This window comes from Sycon ciliatum, chromosome 6 (assembly GCF_964019385.1).
Source record: "Sycon ciliatum chromosome 6, ocSycCili1.1, whole genome shotgun sequence".
Lineage (NCBI taxonomy): Eukaryota > Metazoa > Porifera > Calcarea > Leucosolenida > Sycettidae > Sycon > Sycon ciliatum.
Window position 1 is genome coordinate 6,862,593 of NC_088648.1, and position 24,359 is coordinate 6,886,951.

Sequence of the window (24,359 nt, forward strand, 5' to 3'; positions counted from 1 at the left end):
ACGGATTCCGGCAGGGGCTCAGCACATCTGACCTTCTCACGTCTCTCAACCACTCCTGGGTCTCCGAAGTCAACCGTGGTGGCGCAGTCCGCGTGCTGGCTGTCGACATAGCAGGAGCATTCGACAAAGTTTCACACCGAGGCGTGCTCCACAAGGCTGCATCATATGGCATCACTGGTCCCCTCCTCAACTGGCTGTCTGACTACCTGTATGACAGGAAGTTGCAGGCAGTAGTCGGCGGAGCATCTTCAGAACCATACAAGATTGATGCTGGGGTCCCACAAGGGAGCATCCTTGGGCCCACACTGTTTTTGCTGTACGTGAATGACGCCTGCGACGTCCTACCGGAAGGGATCACTCCGGCTGTTTACGCAGATGACACCACGCTTTATGCCCACATCCCAACGCCACATGCTGTGACAGAAGTGTGCCTCAACCTCCAAGCTGGTGTGGATGCACTTGCTGAATGGGGTGCTCAGTGGCGCGTCACTTTTGAGCCAACGAAATCACAGGCCATGACTGTGTCCCGCCACCGCAGACCCTGGGAGACACCACCCATCATGTTCAACGGCTTAGCGGTCCCAGAATGCTCGCGGCTGAAGCTCCTTGGAGTGACGTTTGATGCCCATCTAACATACTCAGAGCACCTTCGAGGAACTGCAGTGCGTGCCACACAGCGAATTGGTTTCTTCCGGAAGGCGTGCCACGTCCTGGACCCACCGGGCCGGGCCACAGCATACCGGGGGTTCATTCGGCCTCTAATGGAGTACTGTCCACTTGTATGGATGGGAGCTGCGGCTACCCATCTCTCACAGCTGGACCGAGTCCAGCATCGTGCCCTCACCCTGATTGGGACAGGGGCTGCAATGGACACTCTGTCCCTGCGGCGCCGTGTGGCCGGCCTCACAACTCTGTACAAGCTCCATTACATCGCAAGCCCGCCAGCTCTTGCAGCGACACGCCCAGCCAGAGCCATCGCACCCGCCATCGCGCCTGCCACACGTCGCCGCTCGGCAGCCAATCTTGCGCACGAGCTTCAACTCCAGACAGCCCTACCTGCCAGATCGTGCAATGTTGCGCTGCGCTCTTTCCCGGAGTGCCTCATCGAGGCCTGGAATGAACTGCCAGCCACTCTCCTCTGCGATGCACCGTCTGCCAAAGGGATGCAGCAGTTTAAGGTTCAGACCTACCGCTACCTGAAACGGTCGGGTTGGTCATTGGCCACGGACATCGCCCCCTAGGCTACTGCCAGTACGACCCTGTTCATGTTCTCGGAGCACTCCCTTCTCATCAAACTCCCAATCCATCTGTCTTTATCTCTCTCTAACTCTCCTCCATTCTAACTCTAATCTTTCGTCAAATCTGCACGGCAATCAGCCTCTACTTTCGCCTCAGCATCATGATCTTGATACTGCTATATTTGTACTTGTTTGCGTACTTTTTGCACTCATATCTTGGAATAACAAGTTTCCTGGTTTCCTACCCCCCCCCCCCCCTCCTCTCTTTCCTACCCTTAGAGTTCTTGCTCTCCTGCTCCCCTCCCCGCCCTTCCACTCCCCATTTTGTTTCCTTTGGTGCACATGTGCAGCTGTGATGCCGAGACCCTTGGTCGGCTGAGCTTCACAGGTCCCACCCACTCCGTCCTGCTGGATATGTACCATTGTGTCGAGTTCTTCTCCTCATTTTAGTTCATCACGCAGTGAGTGTTCAATAGTAAAAAAAAAAAAAAATATATATATATATATACTTTGAAGTTTGAACTCTAGTAGTATTCATGTACATGTACATGACTGTCATGTACATGTTGTTGCGAATACCATGTACATGTACATAGATCCATGTGGGTGTTGTCCTGTACTTTATGACCTCCTGCCATTCCTCCATTGCAATGTCCTTTCTCCTCCTCCAAGGGACCAAAGGTCCATTTTTGGTTCTTTTATCACATACGTTTAGATACTGTTGCTATGCCTTCATAGGCTTTAACAAGTTCTGTTTGGACGGACACAACATGCTGATGCCCTTTTTCCTGACTCATGCAGAACATCCTTCTTCCTTTTCTCGCCCTATGTCACTCTGCATGGTCACGATTACATGCATGTACATACACGTACAATCATGTACATTTTGTACCTGTACATGTACCGGCATATGTCACGGTAGCACTACTAGGAGTGTAGGCTCGGGGGGGGCATCGAGGTCGGATCTTGCCGGGCCAACCAAAATGGGGCTGCTACGGGCCTGTGTTGATGTTGTGTGTGTATGTGTGTGTGTGTGTGTGTGTGTGTATGTATGTGTGTGTGTGTGTGTGTGTGTGTGTGTGTGTGTGTGTGTGTGTGTGTGTGTGCGTGTGTGCGCGTGTGTGTGTGTGTGTGTGGGGGGGGGTATGCGTGTGTGTGTGGGGGGGGGAGAGGTGCGTGTGAGTGAGGTGTGTTAGGGGTGTGAGAATATATGGTGTGGCTGCACACAGGAGTGAGAAAGAGAGTAAAAAAGAACAGTCAAACTGGTCCTAAACTCAGACACCGCGCACAGCAGATCTCCGAGACGTTGGGCATCAACACATCGTTCAGCAACCGTCGCAGGCCAGGAACTACATCTTCCTGTTGCTCCAACCCAAAGAAAAAGAAGAATCGGCATCCGAACTCCAATTGAAGTCCTACATTGTCACTCCTGCCAGCACCCTTGCGGCATGACCCGGTTTCAGAAGTAAACACCACTTTGAAGCGAGTGACATCTTCTGGATGAAGAGTGTCCAACAAATTGCTCCGGGTACGTAACTTGAACAATGCAGCTGTTGACGATGGTCCAGCCGCAGTCAGCATAGTGACGGAAACGTTTTTGACATTAAAATCTCTAAACAAAAATATGTCAGTGTCGAAAACGTTACGTTTGGCAAATAGAACCACCATGCAACAAATCCGACTCAATCGAGTCTACTCAAAACAGAGGACCGAAATGTCTAGCCAGCCAGAGCATAACCTGGAGCAGGAAGAAAGAGCCTTGGCTTTGGCACAACTTGAAGTGCGAGCACGTACATATATATCCACATGCGTATGATGCACATATGCATGAGTGCATACAACAAAGAAGTATCGGTCTGTGCTCAAAACAGAGGGCGGGTGGGTTACACGAAACAAGGGACTTTTTAGGTGCAGCCTATTGTAGGGAATCTAGATTTTAGTCAGTCATTTGTCAAAGTTGCACACTCTTGCGTTGTGCACCCATAGCAATTACAGTGCCAGAGAATACTTGAATCACTTTGTTCTTTACGGAGACTGTGTCGGGTTGGAGATCTAGTAGATACTTGACTCACTTTGTTCTTTACGGAGACTGTGTCGGGTTGGAGATCTAGTAGATACTTGACTCACTTTGTTCTTTACGGAGCTGCACGGCTGTTCGCGCACGGACATCTAACAATATGGAGTCGTTCGGTGCGATTTACGTAACGCGGTACAAACCTCATGAATACGATGGGAGTTTGCGTTTTGGGATGAAACCCATGTCACTCTCCGTGTGGTTTCACGATTTCGCAAGTCAACCCAGGATTTATTATTTGAAAGCGCTCGAGCGAGATACTCAATATCCAGACAATTTGTGCTTGCTGCCTTTTTCAGCAATACCCCACATGTCTACTGGGCAGTTTCCACCAGGCCTCGGCCTCCTGGACTCAACAGCGACTCCAGCGCCATGCCATCTGTCCCCTAAATCGAATGAAAAGGTAGCTCAGCATCGAACGCACGGGACCTGAAGTTTGTGCACGGGACGTGATAAAACTTGGTGAAGATAGCCAGAAGATAGTCCTCTACCTGGGAAAACTGAAAGCTAGACTGGAAAAACTCCTGAAAGGGCTTCTTGACGCAGGCATGTCAACGATGAATCAAGGAACGAGCGAGAAAGAAGGCTTGACTTGTGCAACGCGGAACAAAATGTTCCTGAGACGAAGTTGGCCATGTGAGGTACCAGCGGAAAGCTAGTTTCAAGAGGAACACGGAATACCTGTTTTCCGGGTAAACCTGGCCTGGTAGCTTTCTAAATCGAGCGAAAACCACAGCAAAATCGGCTGCTGAGAATTTGAAAATTCGAATTTCCTTGCCGATACAGCCCAATCGAGACTTTTGGCTGCCATCTTGTTAAATGTCCAAATTTCGCGAAAAAAACAGCCGTGGGAGACTGTGTCGGGTTGGAGATCTACTAGATACTGTAAAACGGGTAACGCTTGCAACAATAAATGTTTGCGTTTTACAAATTGAGACTGGTTTGCGCTGTTTAATGTTTGCGAGTTGTTCTACAGTCGTTCTGCACAGTCGAGTCAGTCCTTGCACTGAACTTTACATGGCGCGAGTTTGCGCTGCTCAAAGTTTGCGATTCGGAGCCTCTCGCAAAATTAGCAAACATTGTTACGTCGCAATAGTTACTCGTTTTACAGTACATGACGACTTCCAAACGTCCATCATTAGCAGCGTAATGAACAGGAAGGTCATCGTTCTGTGTGCAGGTAAAGACAAGATTTATACCTTTTTTTAAGTTCAGGCTAAAATCAAAATTTCACCAGTTGTAGTCTTCGGGGTGCTGAGTCGAATGGTCTTGGTCCGAGGAAGCTGAAACGCTCCCTTCCTACTTTAATCCCAATCGAACTCGCGCACTTCCAACGAAACTGGGTGACTGCGCCCAACTAGATGGGGATTTGTATGCAAAATGTCACTAAAAGCGCCATTTCGCTCTTATATAAGCACGGATGACCGCGATTGGCCCATATGTTGTAGTCTTTTGGACGCCGAGTCGACTGGTTTTGGTCCGAGAATTCTGCGATACAACGTTCCTCCTTTATTCCCAATCGAACATGGTTGAACAAGCGGTCACGTGCTCCTGCGTACACCAGTCACCTGGTCACCGTGCCTGCAGGTTACAACTTACTAGCCTGTTTTGACCTTTTTTGGGTGCACTCCTCTCACTCGAGTTGAACCTTGGTGTGAAAGTAAATTCGTTGTCGCTTGCTGGCGCGGTGACCAGGTGACTTGGGCACGCAGGAGCACATGACCGCTTGTTCAACCATGTTCGATTGGGAATAAAGGACGAACGCTGAATCGCAGCTTGGACCAAAACCAGTCGACTCAGCGTCCAAAAGACTACAATGTATGGGCCAACTGCGGTCATCGATGCTTTTATAAGAGCGAAATGGCGATTTTAGTGAAATTTTGCATACAAATCCCCATCTAGTAGGGCGAGGTCACCCAGTTTAGGTGGAAATGCGCGAGTCCGATTGGGATTAAAGTAGGAAGGGAGCGTCTCAGCTTCCTCAGACCAAGATCATTCGACTCAGCACCCGGAAGACTACAACTGGTGAAATTTTGATTTTAGCCTTAACTTCCTCTTTAATTTGTTAGCTATCTGCAGTCTGTATCTTACATACGAGTATGATGTACAATCTACTGTCAGTCAAGGAATCCTAATATAGACTACTCTGATTGATTAGCTGGAAAAGTTCTAATGCAACACAGTAGCGCCTCGTTATGTATGACAGTGCCTTCAAACACAAACACAAACACTTACATAATAATTATGCAATGGAGAAGTGACCTGCATGATATAGGGAATGTACCATGTAGTCAGTCATTTGCCAAATGTGCACACTCTTGGAGTGTGTAATCAGGACCAATACAGTGACAGAGACTGCTCGACTCACTTTGTTCTTTATGGAGACCGTGTCGGGTTGGAGATCTACTAGATACTTGACCACGTCCAGATGTCCGTTGTAAGCAGCGCGATGAACAGGAAGGAAACCGTTCTGTGTGCAGGTAAAGACAAAACAAGACATTCGCATGTGTTATCTATCTACAGTCTGTATCTTACACAATAGATGACTTGCACAAAGATTGTCTGGGTTCGAGACGGGGCAAGTAGACCTTCTGACTCTGACTTCCCCACCTTTTGAGTTCGTGACTTTCGAAGTTTCGCTTTTTGCCTGACGAACACTGAGCTAGTTTTTTTGGCTAGAGAGTAGAGTTGTGTTGATTCGGCTTCTATCGTCATGCCGAAGCGCTGCTACGCTCCTGAATGCACTAGCAGACGAGAGATGGAACTGAGGCTCCCATTCCATACGTTCCTTTCCGAGCCGGCCGGCCGGGAGGCAGAAAAAATGAGGGAATGTTATTTTAGTATCATTGGTGTAGGCTGCAACAAGCACGTCGCGGTCCTGAAGTGTGACTACTTTCCCGCAGTGGAAGCGAGGTCAAGCACAACGAAAGTTTGTGGCCGTCTGAGAAAGAACTCGATTCCCTTCGATTCGGCTGCACTAGCTCCAGAGCGACCCTCTCCTGAGGACAGACTGCGGAGAGGCCAGGAACCTGCCGAGTCACGAGTGGAAGCCCAAACCACGAAAATGAGGGGTATAAGGACTGAGTGTGAGAGCCAGATGGCCTTTAGTAGTACTTCAAGTAGTATCTGAGTTGAAGGAGAGAACAAGTGTGCTGGAGAAACGCTGCGAAGTCCTAAGGCCTAATGTGTACTAGCTACTGTTGAAGTCTCACTTGTTCCGATATGAACACTTCATCAGCCCTGACTCTGAGCAGCTGTATCTAGACTTGGACTTAGGCCAGAGACATAGCATTGTAAACCTTACTGAAGCCATATGTATCCAATGCCTGGCTCTAGTGAGAAAGCAGTTTGGCGCAGGCTCGCAAACTATGATTGAATCAGGGAGTGGTGGAAAGTCACATTATACCTCCCCATGATTAGCTGGTAATGAGAACGATGCGGCTCCGGCTGGGTCTCAGTCTCAGAAAGGATTTGTTGGAGCATCATCAAACAGTGCATTCGCCTTCATCATACACTGGCTCCGTTGCCTACAGTAATTCACATTTTAACGGGGCGCGCTGGGACGATACGGAAGGAGCGGCGGGAACCATTGGAGTGCTCATGATGCTGGTTAGCGGAGACGGATGTGAGTGTCAGGAACGGGAACGCAACCGCACTACTGTTCAGATCAGGAAGTGATGGAAGAGTTGAATCTGTTCAGCCTTCCATGCCGTGTACAGGGACACAAGCGTAAAAATGGCTACATTTCGAATGTGAACTGGCGATGGCATTGTGTGGCGACGAACACAACTGCAACTGTTCAAATTTCAGCATTCCGAACATTATGCTTCTCATAATAACTCACCGAATGGCTCACATGACGGAGTTGGACATTACTAGGCTAGGATTATCATTTGCTGTATTTATGGATAGTCCTTGAGTTTTCAGATGAAGTGCTTTATCTTTTACCTGTCGTTCCTTTAGTATGGCACAATGTCCTTGGCTGCTTCCTTGTCTTCATAACAGACTGGTATAATCAGCATGATTCTGCTTTTTTTTTTAGAAGAAATAAAACTTTCCTTTCGGAAAGGAAGCCCAGAAACGTCAACCCCCATGGACTGTGCTTTATGACTCTCGTCCATCGACGTTAATCGTCGCAATAACTGCTGCATGTATGTTGTGCTGTGCGAACCGTACAAGATTTTACAGCTCACCCACGCCTTCCCAACAGGCTCCTATATCCCGTACCGTTAGCGTTACATTGAATATGAACTAGGCTAGCACAGTTATCCTTCGTTCTTTTGATGGCGGCGGGTAGCATGGAACTTGACGTGTTCTTGGGATCCTCGTGCAACACTTGCTGTTCCCGGATGCCATATTATTGGGTGCATCGAGGTTGCTTCTGTGCTCACTGTTGTTTAGTAAGACAATTTTTTTATCTATTTCACCGAAGAATAAGGCAAGAGTATTTTGGGTTGATTTGGACGCCTGGCTTCTCTTCACATAATAATACAGTCATGTACTTCCACTCAGGGAGTAGTACAATACCTGCTTCCACTAACCCTACAAGTGCACATGCATGACTCATGAGCTGCTGAAGACAGTGACGGTACTGTATGATCATGTACATGCACATGCCGTGCACCGTTCATTCATGCTGACAAAAAAAGTACACTACACTAGTCTACAGACGGTGTAGGGTGCCCGCAGTGTAGCCTGGGTGCACAGGGTGCACTTGCCCCGTCTCACTGGCGGCTCGGATCTTTGTGCAAGTCATCTATTATGATGTATAACCTACTGTGACTAAAGTTTTACATGTTATCTGTAGTTACCCAGCTCTAAGAATTATAAGCATGATTCTGATTAGTCATAACGTGTAAAAGTTAGCACAATAGTGACAGCTGTGGTACTTGTCGTGTCATGCTATGTATTATGCGTTTCTCTTGAGCACGTGTAACCCTTACATAACCTGTACACAAGTTACGTGTACCGCAACATGTACACGCCCGTGCAGTACCTCTTACAGCTGGGGTCTGCTGATACCACATTTAAAAAAGGGTTTCTCTTTCATATAGCCTGTGAATCAATAATACAATAGTATCCTAATTCCTAAAGAACCAGAATACTACATGGTGTCAGAAGTGCTAGAAGTTGCAGAATTACTACGATGTCGGTATATGGGAGGTGCTTTATGCAGGTATCAGTGCCGGGTAGGAGAGTCACCAATAGTCACAGGTACTTTTGGAGCAAATGATTGGAGAGGTTGCTGTTGTTTCAGCCTGATATTCCCCCACCAATAGACATACAGCTAGCACAGTGATCCTCAAGAGTGCTGTAAGAGTAACTGACTACAGTAAGGAGAGTCAATGATAGAGATTGCTCAACTTACGTTGTTCTTTACAGAGATCGTGTCTGGTTGGAGATCTAGTAGGTACTTGATGACTTCCAGACGTCCATTGAAGGCAGCATAATGAACAGGAAGGTTTCCGTCCTGTATAAAGGTAACACACATGAGCAGATAATCCTATGCTTTATCCATCAGTAATGTACTAACCTTCAATATTATGTACAAATCACTGCCAAGTAAGGCAGCCGGATATAGACTACTCTGAATATTAAGTTAAGTCAGTGGACAAGTTGGATGCCAGCAAGTACTGGAGAACCCAAATGCATGTCTCAACACCAGGCAGGGGACTGGCCAAAAGAAAAGACGTTTCCCTGGAGCTAATGGCCTATGCTTTGTCCCCAAGTTTTCCCAGGATGCAGGGTTGATCCTAAGTCAGTTGGTAAAAGGTTACAAGCCTGCATCTCTTGATAGCATTTGTACATGCCTCTGCTTTTAGCACATTTGTGATTATCGAGATGTTTGCTAGTGAGTATATGCAGGGGGGGGGGGCGCTAGCCAGGGTCCACACCGCTTTAATTCCGTGTTTTTTGGGGGGGGGGGGTTGTGCCATCGGCATATGCCTGGCAATATCCCGTACCTGTCCCGTACAGTCAATAGTATCCTAATTCCTCAAGAACCTGAATACTACATGGTGTCAGAAGCGCTAGAAGTCGCGGAATTAATACGATGTCGGGATATGGGAGGTGCTTTATGCAGGTATCAGTGCCGGGTAGGAGAGTCACCAATAGTCACAGGTACTTTTGCAGCAAATGATCGGTGGGGTTGCTGTTGTTTCAGCCTGATATTCCCCCACCAATAGACATACAGCTAGCACAGTGATCCTCAAGAGTGCTGTAAGAGTAACTGACTACAGTAAGGAGAGTCAATGGTAGAGATTGCTCAACTTACATTGTTCTTTACAGAGATCGTGTCTGATTGGAGATCTAGTAGGTACTTGATGACTTCCAGACGTCCATTCCATGCAGCACGATGAACAGGAAGGTCACCGTTCTGTGTACAGGTAACACACATGAGCAGATAATCCTATGCTTTATTAATCAGTAATGTACTAAATTTCAATATGATGTACAACTTACTGCCAAGTAAGGCAGCCGGATATAGACTACTCTGAATATTAAGCCAGTTGACAAGTTGGTTGCCAGCAAGTACTGGAGAACCCCAATGCATGTCTCAACACCGGGCAGGGGACTGGCCAAAAGAAAAGACGTTTCCCTGGAGCTAATGGCCTATGCTTTGTCCCCAAGTTTTCCCTGGATGCAGGGTTGATCCTAAGTCAGTTGGTAAAAGGTTACAAGCCTGCATCTCTTGGTAGCATTTGTACATGCCTCTGCTTTTACCACAGTTGTGATTATAGAGATGTTTGCTAGTGAGTATATGCATGGGGGGGGAGCCTAGTCAGTAACAGTTACTGACCTTACAGTTAACAGTTAGAGGCAGTAGCAGTTACTGACAAAGTTACTAACTTTGTATGCCAGTGTATGAAGAGGTCCAGAATATGGAGAAATTCAGGCCGTAAGAGCTTGGAGGCCAGTATTTAGAATTGTTTTTTTATAAGGCAGCCACAGTTGCTTGATATTGCTTTGTTAGCCAGAAGGTATTTATTATTTTTCAGACCAGTGTGCAGTTTTGGTGCTGAGTGAGCTTGTAACTGGGTCCACGCGGGTTTCTAATGATAGTGTATTATGCATGCCTCTGAATGAGACATTTATGTGGTCATAAGCAGAATTAGCGAGGCGGACATTGCACTTATCAAAAACGAAATAGAACATTAATTCCCGTAGCTATGCAAGGTCCACACAGCTTTAATTCTGTGTTTGTTTGTTTGTGCCATCGGCATGCCTGGCGCTATCCCGTACCTGTCCCGCACGTACCGTACCACGAAAGACAGCCGGCCACAATATTCAAATAGGGCTTTCAAATGCAAGATCAGAACGTGCAGCAACTTGGAAGAATGAGTATGTATGTGAAGTGTATCGGGGAATGCATGGAGGGCGATAGTGCGGGTTCTAATCCTAGGTAATGTCTTGGAAAAAAATGGAGAAATGAACAATAAATTATTTATAACATCCCTATCCATGTTTTGCCTAGGTCATCAAGGTGGTAGATGGTGTCGTATTACTCTCGAATGCAAAGAGAAAGGCTATTTCTTTCGCGCAGGGCCCTATGCTATGCTTTTTTTGGCTAACTCATCATGCATGTAATTCGAACAGACAGATTTTTGCAATGCAATGATGTAGCCGATCAGTTCGTTGTGGTATTGTTGGGCATTGTAGCTGTCATACTGGACGTAAAACATTATTTACATACACAAGCTCGGGGAGCAAAAATCTCTTTGTCCCATAAGCTGCCACATACCAACTAAATACAAAACCATGCACTTCACACGAGCTGACTTGCACGCGTGGCCCTTTTCACGAACCCAGACAAAGGGATTGGTCTATTTTAACGCATGTACAAAGTCAGTAGATAACACCCGCACCAGAGATGAAGGCAAGAGCTGTGGCTGAAGAACGGCAAACTTAAAAGATGCCTGGCGCTATCCCGTAACTGTCCCGTACCGGACCATCAAAGACAGCTGGCCACAATATTCAAATAGGGCGTTAAAATGCAAGATCATAACATGAAGCAGCTTGGAAGAATGAGTATGTAAGCGAAGTGTATCGGGGGAATGCATGCAGGGCGATAGTGTGGGTTCGAATACCAGGTTATGTCTTAAAAAAATAGGAGAAATGAAAAATTTATAACTTCCCTATGCTTTTTTGTCTAGGTAAATCAAGGTGGTAGACGGTGTCGTATTACCCTCGAGTGCAAAGAGAAAGTTTGATGTAGCCAATCAATGGAAAAAAACAATTCAATCAGTTCTAATAACATGCATGATGAGCTAGGCAAAAAAGCATAGCGTAGGGCCCTGAGCTTCTAAGCTCTCTCGTTTTGGAGTTCTAGATTTTCTTAACCAGTTTTCATGAGGCCTTCATCAGGGAAATACGTCTCAACAATGATAACTAGCCATGAATACAACTAATAATTATATAAATGTGTCAAGGAACAGGGGAAAGTGCAAAGATGTCAAGTTAGTGTGAACTAATGACACGCGTAGGTGGAGTGAAAAACCAAAATAAGAGCTAGGGTAAATAATCACTACGCTTGAGGTAAATAACAGTGCAAGAGAGTGTAGAGTGTAGGTTGTACGTCGCGTATATGTGTGCGTGTGTGTGCGTGCGTGCGTGCGTGCGTGTGTGTATTCATCAGCCTTGCGAGCTTTTGAATGGTGCAATCCCAGCACAAGTTGCTATGTCTAACATAGCTGTTCGCTATCATCGCTACCGCGACGGGCATGGCTGAGTCTGAGTCTGAGTGTGTGCATGTGTGTGTGTGTGTGTGTGTGTGTGTGTGTGTGTGTGTGTGTGTGTTTGTGTGTGTGTGTGTGTGTGTGTTTGTGTGTGTGTTGATTCCCGACGATTATGGTCACACACGTCTTTCTTCTCTTTCTCAGACTCTTCCTGACTTTTCTTTCATTCTCCTGGGTGGTTACCAACAGCCAGTGCATGCCGGAGTATGTGGTGTGATGTGTGTGCGGGAAAAAAAAAAGAAAAATGAAAAAGACCAAAAAAGGGATTCACTGGCCAGAAAATGTCACTCCAAATAGCTGTATGGTGTAGACCAGGCTGAATAGTGACGGTCAATTCTTCAGCCTTGCAAGCTGTTGAATGGTGTAATCCCAGCACAAGTTGCTATGGCTTCTGCCGTAGCATTGCTATCATCGCCTCCGGCGATGGGCGTCAAAGGTCAAAGGTCAAAGGTGTGTGTTTGTGTGTGTGTGTGTGTGTGTGTGTGCGCGCGCACGTGTGGTGTGTGGGGGGGGGGGGGAGGGGAGGGCTGTGTATTTATGTGTGTGCGTATGGGACTGACCGTCAGCATTAGAAAGACGAGGGGCATGGATGTGGGTCAACCAACATCAGTTGATCCCGTTCAACTCGGTGGTGACAGCAGGATTGACATGGTGGACGGGTTCCGGTACCTTGGTAGCGTGCTCTCTGCTGAGAGAACGGTGGATGCGGACTTCGCTGCTCGTTTGGCGCAGGCGTCCCAGCTGTTCGGGGTGCTCAGGTCTCCGATATTTCAGTGCGTACATCTCTCGGTCCACACCAAGCGGCTGGTGTATCGTGCTATTGTCCTTCCTGCTCTTCTCTACGGTGCGGATACATGGCCCATCAAAGCGGGTCATATTCGCCGACTCAACACCTTTCACCATCAGTGTATTCGCACAATTCTCGGTATCTCTCGTCGTGAGCAATGGGAGGAGAGATTGTCCTCGGCATCGCTGAGCGAGCTGACAGGGGTGGACGTCGACATGGTTGATGTGATCAGGAAGCACCGCTTGCGGTGGCTTGGTCACGTTGCACGGATGAAGGAGACCCGGCTGCCCAAGTAGATGCTGGTTGGCGAACTGCCCTGCAAACGCCCGCAACAAGGTCCCAAGATGCGCTGGCGGGATGTTGTGCCCTCGGACTTTTCTGTCATCGGTTTGTCTGAAGCGGACTGGTATGACACAGCGCAGAGAGATCCGTCTGGTTTCAGTATTGTCGACAGAGGGTCGAGATGGAAGCCCCAGACATCCCGTGCCCCAACTACCGCTGTGACAGAGTGTTCCGCCGTCCTGGTGACTTCAAGCGGCATGCGCCATACTGCAGATTTCGGGTCTAGAACCTCAGTGTGAGGAAGCCATCGCTATCATTGCTACGGCAATGGGCATTTAATGTTCAAGGTTCATGGTGTATGCATGTGTTCATGTTTGTATGTATGTATGTATGTGTGTGTACGGGTACATGTGTGTGTGTGCGTGTGTGTGTGTGCTTTATTAACATGCCCATTAAGGGCGTTGTCTATGGAGTGACTGTCCTGGCCGTCCTTCTTTCTGACTCTGAGAGTTGGACCGTTAGGCAGCGTGATGTCCGTCGCCTGGAATCCTTTCGTCTGCAGTGCGTGCGTTCCATCCTGAAGGTCAATCGTGGCTGGCAGATAGAGGAGCACATCTCCTCTCTCCAGGTGTGCAAGATGTGGGACGATATGAAGGAGATCGCGGATAAAGTCAAAGTCTGCCAAATTCGATGGCTTATCCAAGTGTCCCGCATGCAGGATCGAATCCCTCGTCAGCTGCTGGACGGCTCGTTACCGTCCAAACGTCCACCGCATGGACCCCATAAGCGCAAGAAGGACTCCGCAAAGTGCGACTTGATGGCTGTTGGCGTTCCTCTGGAGCAGCTTGGTGACATCGTCCAAGATCGACATGGATAGCGGGCCACTTGCCGTGACGCTATTGTCCAGTCCCGCATGGAGCCTGTGGCGAAGCCCCTCATCTGTGGCACTTGTGCGCGCAGTTTTCGTCAGCCACAGGATATTGCGAGGCACAAATGTAACGCTGTTCGCGCAGCCCGCGCGCGCTGAGTCTGGCGTTCTCCGCCCTGTGTACAACACGTCTCCTGGTCTGCCCCTTATGGGGCCACGTAGCCAGTCATGGCAGTGGAAGAAGGAAGGAGGAAGGAAGGAAGGTGTGTGTGTGTGTGCGTGTGTGCATATGTGCCGTGTGTATGCATGTAATGTAGTTATGTGTGTGTACGCGTGCCTGTGTGTGCGTGCGTGTGCGTACGTGGGTGGGTGCATGCATGTGTGTGTGTGTGTCTGTCTGAAAGCTACGTGAATAGTTTAAGTCAAGTGACAATTTCTTTCTGGATGGAAAGGTTGGGGTTGTGCTTCCTAATGATTACAGCTACCAATACTTTGAATTCACACAATCTACGTGTGCGCCATAAAGCCGTGAAACACAATTCATCATCATCTGAACCGCATTGACTATAGGACACCCGGTATTTCTTTCTTGCCAAACACTTCGATACTCTGACTCTCATCTTCCATCTAGTAACCCTAAGGCTCTACATCTAAGTCTTCCTCTCCATCTCTACGAGTACTTTCTTTGGCTATGGTCTATGGTCTAAGTATGAGAGCTCCAGGAGGAGTCCAGACAAGTTTCTGTTTTGTGGAAGTACAGAGAAAGATCGCTCACAACGCCCATCGAGAAACTCCACTTGTCGGTCCTGTGGAAAGGAGGGTCATTAATGATTTCGCTAGAGTGTGTCAGTCCAAGAAGCCAAGGCTGACACAGCAGGAGACGGCCTCTGTCTCCAGTGAACCCGAAGAGTACCTTTTGGGTTCGGTCGACGGTGATGGGCCATGGATGGCCACCGTATCCATGAATGGAACACCGGTGATGGTTAAGAATGACACAGGGGCCAAGGTAACGGTCATACCGTCATCGTTGCTTAATACACTCGAAGGCTGCACGGTGATGAAGAGCACGCGAACTCTCACCAGCGCCAGTAGCACGAAGCTTTAGGTTGATGGTGTCCTAAGCACACCCTTGTCAGTCGGTGAAGAGTGCTCAGTATAAGACGTGTGTGTTGTCACTAATGTCCGACAAGCCTTGCTGGGACGACCCGACATCATTGGCCTGAACCTGTTGAAGGTCAACCCGAATGTCGCAGAAGTTGTGGAACAACATGTCGATTGGCTCAATGCTGCGAAGTTCAAGCTTCCCGAACTGTTCTAGCCACTGGCCAGATTCTCTGGGTATACATACAAGATAAGCCTAGTTAATCAGGCACAACCGTTTGCCCTACCTTGTCCTCGTCATGTTCCATTGCCGCTAATGGATGAGGTCACGAAAGCCTCCGACTGGTGTGTCCTCTGAGATGTGGTACCGAAACCTTCTGGTGCTGTGCGTCTCTGCGTGGATTTCACCGAATTGAACAAGTTTGTTCATCGTGAGTACCGTCCGCTACCATGTGTAGACCACACGCTAGCCCAGCTCAGTGGAGCAAAGTATTTCACGAAGCTAGATGCCATCTGTGATTCTGCCAAGTGCCGTTGGCGGAAGAATCGCAGCCGTTTACGACGTTCATTACACCATTTGGAAGGTTCAGGTTCACCCACTTGCCATTTTGGAATTTGTTCAGCACCAGAGCATTTCCAAAAGATGATGACCAGTACCCTGAACAGCGTTCCAGGAACCACATGCCAGAAGGATGACGAGTTCATCTTCGCCGAGACTGGTCAGGACCATGCCGTATACCTCGACGGCGCGATAAAGCGCTTGTGTGATCTTGGGGTTACTCCGAATCTGAACAAATGTGAGTTCAAGGTGACATCGGTGAAGTACCTTGGCCATGTCCTCAACGCTAATGGCATTCATCCTGATCCAGACAAGTTGCAAGGTTTGACTGATTTCCCGCAATGTGTGAATGGCTCTGATGTCCGGAGCTTTCTTAGAATCGTACAAAAACTAGGAAAGTTCTCTTCCGAGATTGCCACCGTCTCGAAGCCACCCCGTGACCTCCTGAAGAAGGACAACGGCTGGACTCGGGCCCCCGCTCAACAGTCAATGTTCGAAGAGTTGAACACTACCCTGCCAACAGACCCTGTCTTGGCACTCTACTCACCGATGCACTCCACCATGGTATCGTCAGACGTATCGGGCTATGGCATCTGTGTAGTCCTCTCGCAACAGCAACCTTCTGGCGAGTGGAAGCCTGTTTCCTATGTGTCTAGATCACGGACAGCTACGGACGTAAATACGCTACGTTCGAGAAGAAAGGCCCTTGTCATCACCTGGGCTTGTGAACGCTTCAGCGATTACCTCACTGGTAAGCAATTCGTGGTTGAGACGGACCACCAGCCGCTTGTTCCCCTGATCAGCTCGACAGCAGTTGATAATGTGCTGCCTCGTGTCTTACGGTTCTGTTGAGTATGAATTAGGACAACGGACAACGGGGACAAGTTAGGTTGGTGGAACGACATGTATTAGAGACGGGATGACTAAGACCAGGACGAACGAAACGACTACATGGTGATTATTGGAGAGCGAGAAAGAGAAAGAGATCAAGTCTGAACGGCAAGAAAAAGGGCCTGGGTAGCTATGGCAATTATGGGCGCGCAAGTAGCTACCCAGGCCAACGGAACAAAAGGAGACAAAAGGTGAGTACGCGAGTGCATGCAGGCCAGCTAGAAAAGGTACGGGAGGAGGTACCTAGCATACCTCCCCTGAGTGAAAAAAGAACCGCGACCACGCGGGAAATAATAAGACGATGAGAAAAATAGAGGGAAACAATGACCGAGGAAGAAGAGAAGAAAAAAACAAAAACAAAAAAACCCACACACACACACAACGCACGGGCCTCACAAAAGTGTGTACTAAAAATTCACTACAGATCATTACAACTGTCAATGTTCTGTTTATAGTGTGCACATTGGCAATAACAACGGGCCCAAACGCCCCTTCAAAAACATGGCACAAAAAATAACTATTGGAGTTTGACGAGGAACGTGACTTGCATTCTGATTACTAGTATTTTGCACAGCTAATACAGCCTAGTTACACTTTAATATACGACATAAATAGAAGAGCGTGGCTCACCATGATCGGACCCCTAATATTAATGAAGGACACCCGCGCGCACACACACTACAAAAATCACAAAATAAAATAAACCGAGAATAAATTTGACGACGAAGGACGGTCCAGAGGAAAAAGAAAGAGAGAAATAAAGAAAGTAGCTGACCTGCATGACTTGGACGAGACGAGGTTGACATAGAAGAGACGAGGTTGACATGGACGAGACGAGGTTAACATAGACGAGAAGGGGTTGGAGACAAGACGAGGTTCGAGACGAGACGAGATGGACATGGACGAGACGAGTGGCGGTTGAGGACGAGGGTCGTGGGTTCCGAGCAATGGTCGGGCGCCAATGTTGAGTATGAATTAGGACAACGGACAACGGGAACAAGTTAGGTTGGTGGAACGACATTTATTAGAGACGGGATGACTATAGTCAGTTTCAAAAAGATTAGCAATCCTGGCGATCGCCTGGGGAGTTCGCCGTCTTACCGTATGACGGCTCGAGCGCTGCCTGGAAAAACTCACTGTGAACTCGAAGAAATATTCCGCGCGAAAGCATGAAAAATGACAACTCACTGACGTCGGTACTCGTCCATGTTCCTCTGGTTTACAACAAAAGAGTTCTTCCTCGCATCGATATGGAGTCAGAGAGGACATGTCGAAAGTGTGGTAAATTTTGACGAGCGGGATGCGTCCGTTTTGTGACCAAATAGATTCTTTGAGCTGCCGCGGATGCAATTTACTCTCACGATGTGACGAAAACGGCATCGACACAGACTCATTCCCAAGGCCTTGAAGTGGCAAAGCTATCCGTGTGACTTCGACGACATTTTGAGAAAAGCAGACGCCTGTGAAAGCTGATAGAAGATGGCGTTGACTCCTAAATTCAAATAAATTGGCGATCTTCAAATACTAAAATAATTCTCAAACAGAAATCGATCGATCGATGTGCCGGTGTATTCAACAACACATAGCTACAGCGCAATGACTTCCGTGTTCACTCACACGGTTTCAGTGTTGTGTGTGTTCACAACTTCACATGGCGTGAGCCAGTCAAGTGTCAGTCAGTTCGACAGAAAACGCGAGCTCCACCAACAAATCGTTTGGCGCAGCCACCTAGTACCTTCTTTGTCTTGTACCAGCGTGATCACCAAAACAATGAATAAATGAAGAAAAAATGTTTGACTTGAAGATTTGTTGGGATTTGAACTCACAACTTAATGGTCAGCAGACAGCATTCATAACCACAAGGCCAAAAAGGAAAGGATAAATCGTGGGTTTTGATAACAAATCGATACTGGCTTCCAGGACAAATTATAAACCATGGGAAAAGACCAGAAACCTGGCCGAAATACTAACTCCTTAATGGTTGGTCCAATTGTTCCGAAACCTTCACAGAACAATTTGCCGTGTCCTAACAAGCCGTTTTATGTACTTTGTTGTCCAAATTTCCCTTATCTTCATACTTTTTAAGACCCAAACTTGATTGCTAATCTTTTTGAAACAGACTGTAAGACCAGGACGAACGAAACGACTACATGGTGATTATTGAAGAGTGAGAAAGAGAAAGAGGTCAAGTCTGAACGGCAAGATAAAGGGCCTGGGTAGCTATGGCAATTATGGGCGCGCAAGTAGCTACCCAGGCCAACAGAACAAAAGGAGACAAAAGGTGAGTACGCGAGTGCATGCAGGCCAACTAGAAAAGGGGACCGGGAGGAGGTAACTAACAGTTCCGCCTGGGTCTGACGCTGTTTGATTTCTCGATATCACACCTGCCAGGAAAGCACCTAGTCATTCCTGATGCACTCTCCCACTCTCCTGGTCTACAGTCGTCTTGTGCTAGTGCTGTAAGTTTCAACGAAAAGGTTGAACAGTTTGCCTCCGCCACTGTTGACAGCATGCCGGCCTCTGATGCTCGCCTGGCAGAAATCTGAGACCATCAGCTAAACGATCCGGCTTGTAAGTTACTTCGCCAGTATGTCGAAGGCAGCTGGTCACATCCCAAACATGTTCCGGCACCTTCAATCCGGCTATAGCACAACGCTGAAGACAACTTAACTGTATGCTTTGGTCTACTTATGTATGGACAAAAGATTGTCATCCCAAAGTCCTTGCGCCTGATGTACTCGAGCGACTCAACTCGGGCCATCTTGGCATCACGAAGTGCCGTGCTCGTGCCAAGCAGTCAGTGTGTTGGCCAGGATTGAGTGTTCAGCTGGCCAATTTCATCGCGTCCTGCAAACCGTGTGTTCAACACTCCCCGCCCGAAGGTTTAGGCGCTCCGTCCTAACACTCTTCCCGACCTGCCATGGCAGAATGTTGCAGCCGACTTCATGCAATTCGACTCCGCAAACTACCTGGTTGTAGTATATTATTACTCCAGATATGTGGAGTTAGCATGTATGTCAATACTGCCTGCTTAGGCCGCGGTCACACCGGAACAAGCCAATTTGGGCTTATATATATATTTATTACAACATCTCAAGACTCGGTGGAAACACCGGCCAATGTTAAAGAGAGTGGGTGATTGCCAACCACGGCGATAAATAAAAGTAAGGGGAGGGAAAAAGAAAGAGTAGCAAAATGAACAGCAACAACTCCGTAAAGAAAGAGAAAGATAATGTCAAATAAAAACAGTGAAAAACACAGAGACGCAAAGGACATGTGGATAATGAGCTATGCATGTCGTAGTAAATAAGGGGCGGCACGGATCTTAAACAGGCGGAGTGAGGTCAGGTCCTTAACTTCTCTGGGTAGAGTGAGCCAAACAGAAAAAGCAATAAAGAGAGGGGAGCGCAAAAGAGTGGATGAGTTACACTTAGGGAGTAAGAGTGAGTTTCTAGTTCTTAGAGAAGAGAACCAATTAAAACACATGAGATGAGGTGGGCACAACTCAAGCTTAATAGAATGGACAAGAGAAGCCAGGTGTGCACTGCGTCCATGTGATAACGGGGTTGTGTGAGCGATTTTATAAAGGGCGGATGATGAGAGCATGCGGGGTTGACGGAGGAGAATTTTAAGGATTTTCTTGTGATGTATTTCAAGCTTTGCAGCAGCGGAAGAGGATAACCCAACCCAAGACGTATCTGCATAATGAAATATTGGGCGAAGGTAGGCGAAATAAAAAAGAAGCTTGCAAGAAAGTGGGAGGTAGGAGCAGTGGGGGGAGAGAATTCCTAAGGATTTACTTGATTTTTTACAGATATATTCGATGTGAGGTACCCAAGAGAGTGCAGAGTCAATCACAATGCCAAGGTGTTTGTGAGAAGACACTATGTCAATTGGATTTGGAAAGTTGGCATGGATGAGGGTTGTGAACTCCGGCTGGGGCGGGAAGAGCATGATCTTTGTTTTTGATAGATTTGGGGACAACCTCCAGGACGACATCCAGGAAAGAACTTCCTGAATGCCAGCACGCAAGTTGTTTTTCAGGCCAGTGAGGGAAGCTGATGAGGTGAGAAGGGTCGTGTCGTCAGCAAACAGAGACGTTCCAGGGAAGACTGCAGGTAAGTCGTTTACGTAAATTATAAATAGTAGGGGACCAAGAATTGATCCTTGAGGAACGCCCGACAATACTGGCTCTGCAGCCGAGGATGTGCCAAGCACAGTTACGTACTGATAACGCCCAGAGAGATAAGATTTCAGCCAGGAGAGTGGCTGTTTGCGTACCCTGAATGCATGCTCGAGCTTTGCCAAAAGTCCTCGATGCCAGACGGTATCAAAAGCCTTGGCCAAGTCAAAGAAGCAAATGCCAGCAAGCGCTCTGTTATCCCTATGCTGGCACACCTGCTGCACGATGCGGGTCAGTTGAAGAGAGGTGGAGTCGCCTTTACGAAACCCAGATTGTGCGGGACTCAGAAACGGCGAAACATGTCTGTATAAGTGGTCATAAAAGATGCGTTCACATACTTTGGACACGCAGGGAAGAAGAGAGATAGGGCGGTAGTTTGCAGGTTCGTGGCGGGAACCTTTCTTGAATACAGGTATGACTTTCGCTGTTTTCCATGCAGAAGGGAATATGCCCGTGGTAAATGACATGTTGAAAATATGGCACAAAGGGAATGCTATGGTTGGTGCCAGGGCCTTGAGGACCCGGTTGGGGATGCCGTCAGGACCAGAGCTTGTTATCGCTTGCGCTCAGCTGGCTTGTATGCTCCCTGTCGAGCGGTCACACCAGACACCGTGTGCAAAGCTTGAATGGCTTGTTTTTTTTGCCCGCCAAATTTTGAATATCTAGAAACACACCAACGTTCGCGAGAGATCGGAAAGCAGAACAGTGGCGATCTACAACTTGTGTTCAGTTTTGATGAAGAAGTAAAAATGAAGAACAACAAGAAGCAAAAGAAGCCCGGTTCCTGAATTGCGACTTCTTGCTCTTTTTATTTGTTCGGTGAACATGGTGACGTGGTTTCCTTATTTTGAGCTTTCTGCTCCGCCGGTTGCTGTTATTCAATTCCGTCGCAATCCACTCTCTTCTTCGTACCTTACTTCATGAATTCAGTCGTGAGTTTGGTGCCTTGTCTTGGCCTCGAACCACAGCTCCAACATTCTACGCTCTAGAGGAACCGGCAGTCCAGGAATCCATGGTCATCAGAGAAAATCAAACTGAACTATTTGATAGACAGACACTGTCAAAACCAAAGCCAAGGTGAAGGCATACATGCAGCACGGAAACAAGAAAGAACATCGACATCAGTTCCTCGTCTAATGTTCACTACAAGTCTACATGAATGGTGTGTTCCAAGCGCACTCAAAATAATTTTCAGCCGCTTGAACAAGCTGTGGCTGAAACAAGCTGAAAAAAACGGCTGCGAGTCAGCCACGGCTGAAAGTCGCTTGCAGGACATTTTCAGCCACTTCCATGGTAATCGTGACGTAAACAGGCGCTTTTTCGGCTGAATGGCTGAATCGAGCTCGGTGTGATCGCTGCCTAAGCCTGTTATCAACGAGTTGTAGTCCATCTCCGCAACCCATGTTTTCCTTGAGACGTTTGTCTCCGACCATGGCCCAAGGTCCAGAGCGTACAGCTTGCAACCTACCTGCAGCAGTACGGCATACATACCACACGAGCAGTCCGCTGCATCCGCAGGGCAATGACCTCGCGGAGCGTACGGTCAGAGTCAGTCAAGTCGCTACTAGTAAAAGGGTCTCACCTTTATGGCGCGCTGCTAAGCTATTGCTAAACACCCCTCGAATGCAGGTTCAACCCAGCATAGCTTCTCATGGGCCACCATCTACAGTCCCAGACAAAACTCAGCTCCTCGCGGCGGGAAAAATTGCAATTGCGGAACATGCTTTTCGTCCTTTTCCTTCAACATGACACTGCGCAACGGTCAAAACCCCACACCATGATGGCATAGATTGCCGCATGTGTGGCTAGCAGGTTAGGCCGATTCCACACTACGCCGAAAGTGGCTTTGCCTTGAAGGCATAAAGTGGCTTATAAAGTGAAGCTGCATTCACACCTACAAGTGTCGATCATGGGACTTTGCTTTGAAGGTTAGACTGTGAGGCTTTCCTGTTCTTGATCTAGCAACGGTACGGCGGTAGTGGAGAGGATCTTTGTTGGTCCAAATCCTCGAATATCACCCATTTTCGCGTGCCCAATCTTGAAATTTGACCACGCTAGCGGCGGATTCCAGATCATAGGTCGAATATTTGTCAACCTCGCCAACAGGCATTCCGGTGGCAGTTTTCGTTGTGTATGTCTCGTACAGTCCTTTCGCCTTCGTTTTCATGTTGTCGATTTTGGAATGGACGATCGACGCAGTATAGATTGCCTCCTCCCGGAGCTGTTCAGCAAACAAATTCAACTTGATGGCGATCTCCTCCGGCGTAGCTCCTGCGAACTGTACCGCCCGGAGGTCGCCTCAAATTTCCGCTCCAAAGCTCGATCAGCTTGCCCTCAAGCTCCTGGCTAAACATGACCCTAGGCATTGTTGACAGCCCACAACTCACCACAACTGAAAGATACGACAGGGAACACATTCGGAAAAAAATCGAAAGGCTGAAGAAAAGTCAGGAAAGTGTCCTGAAAAGGTGAAAAGTTGCCTTGAAAGAGGGTGCTGGTGTTGCTTTGTAGACAACAAGCACTTTTCACTTTCGCGCGTTCCTCAAAGTGATCGCCATGGCAACTTGCCTGAAAAGTGCCTGAAAAATGGCTTTTTAGGCAGGATTTGGTGTAGTGTGGAATCGGCCTTACCGGGTCCCTAGCTTCGCCAAACTACAGACATTGGTAGACAGTAGAGCCGTGAGTATGCCTATGATTGTAATGACTACACCGGGAAGTCGCAACTCTCGAGTAAAAGCCACGACTATCTGGTCTACACTATACTAGCACTATGACTCGTTGATTGTCAAGATTACAAGCATTGAGTGCTGCTACATACAGTCAACTTCGTTTATAACGACACTCGGCGGGGCATCAAAAAGGTGTCCTTATTCGCGAAGTGTCGTTATACACGAAGTCTCATTATGTATTACAGTTGGAAGGGACTTTGCTCTGGGCATGGAAATGCTGTCGTTATTCGCGAATTGTCGTTATATCCGCAGTCGTTATTAGCGAAGTTGACTGTACTTCCTCCGCGTCATTAAAATTGTCACTTCGCACATCGCTATGTTTGTGACTTGGCTCATCTTAGTCAGATAGTCGGAATCTCTGTTTTCTGTGTTCGAACATTGGTGCGACCCTTCCTGCGCAATGTCTACTTGTTACTGAAGCCGTGGTGGTCTCGGACATTGTCGGAGCTCTCTTCCGCACCAAGCAAATTCATTGCGCTTCGCACAAGTCCGCCCCAGAGCTCATATCGTTTTTCTGGAGTTCGTGCCGTCCCACATCGTTCGCGTGGGCATTTATCAAAGCTGCAAGCTCGAGTGTAAGACTCCTGGTATCTCTCCTGAATATGAAATGCTGAGGTTGACAATGGCCAGAAGAAAGTGTTCTCAAATTCCTAAAATGTGGTACTTGTGGCGCATGTTGCTGCGAAGGTAGCAGGTCTGAAAACCCCAACAAAATCGGCGAAGCGCTTGCCAAGGAAAGAAGGTGCGGAACTGCTTACCCTATCCCGCTGGAGGGTCGTTACAGCGTACTTGAAAAATGCTAGCTTGTCTTCATCGCCTGCCACCTGGAGGCATAGGTCTCTTGAAAACCAAGTTTCTTGACCTGAATTTGAACGTGCGTCTTGTTCAGCGTATTGTTGAGTGCTGATGGGG

General features: G+C 47.9%; 2 protein-coding genes across 2 annotated transcripts in view; both read right to left on the reverse strand.

Annotated features, from left to right (window-relative positions):
- LOC135819990 (uncharacterized) overlaps positions 1 to 8,803 on the reverse strand; it is a 33,621-nt gene extending 24,818 nt beyond the window's left edge. Inside the window, exons 1-2 of the mRNA XM_065333289.1 lie at positions 8,681 to 8,803; positions 5,681 to 5,782 (exon numbers count right to left, since the gene is read on the reverse strand). Of these exons, the coding sequence (XP_065189361.1) occupies positions 5,681 to 5,782; positions 8,681 to 8,803 (225 nt within the window). The remainder of the gene's footprint in view (positions 1 to 5,680; positions 5,783 to 8,680) is intronic.
- A 569-nt stretch (positions 8,804 to 9,372) lies between these two features.
- LOC135819261 (uncharacterized) overlaps positions 9,373 to 24,359 on the reverse strand; it is a 34,578-nt gene continuing 19,591 nt past the window's right edge. Inside the window, exon 5 of the mRNA XM_065332435.1 lies at positions 9,373 to 9,688. Coding sequence (XP_065188507.1) covers positions 9,578 to 9,688 — 111 coding nt within the window. The 3' untranslated portion in view covers positions 9,373 to 9,577. The remainder of the gene's footprint in view (positions 9,689 to 24,359) is intronic.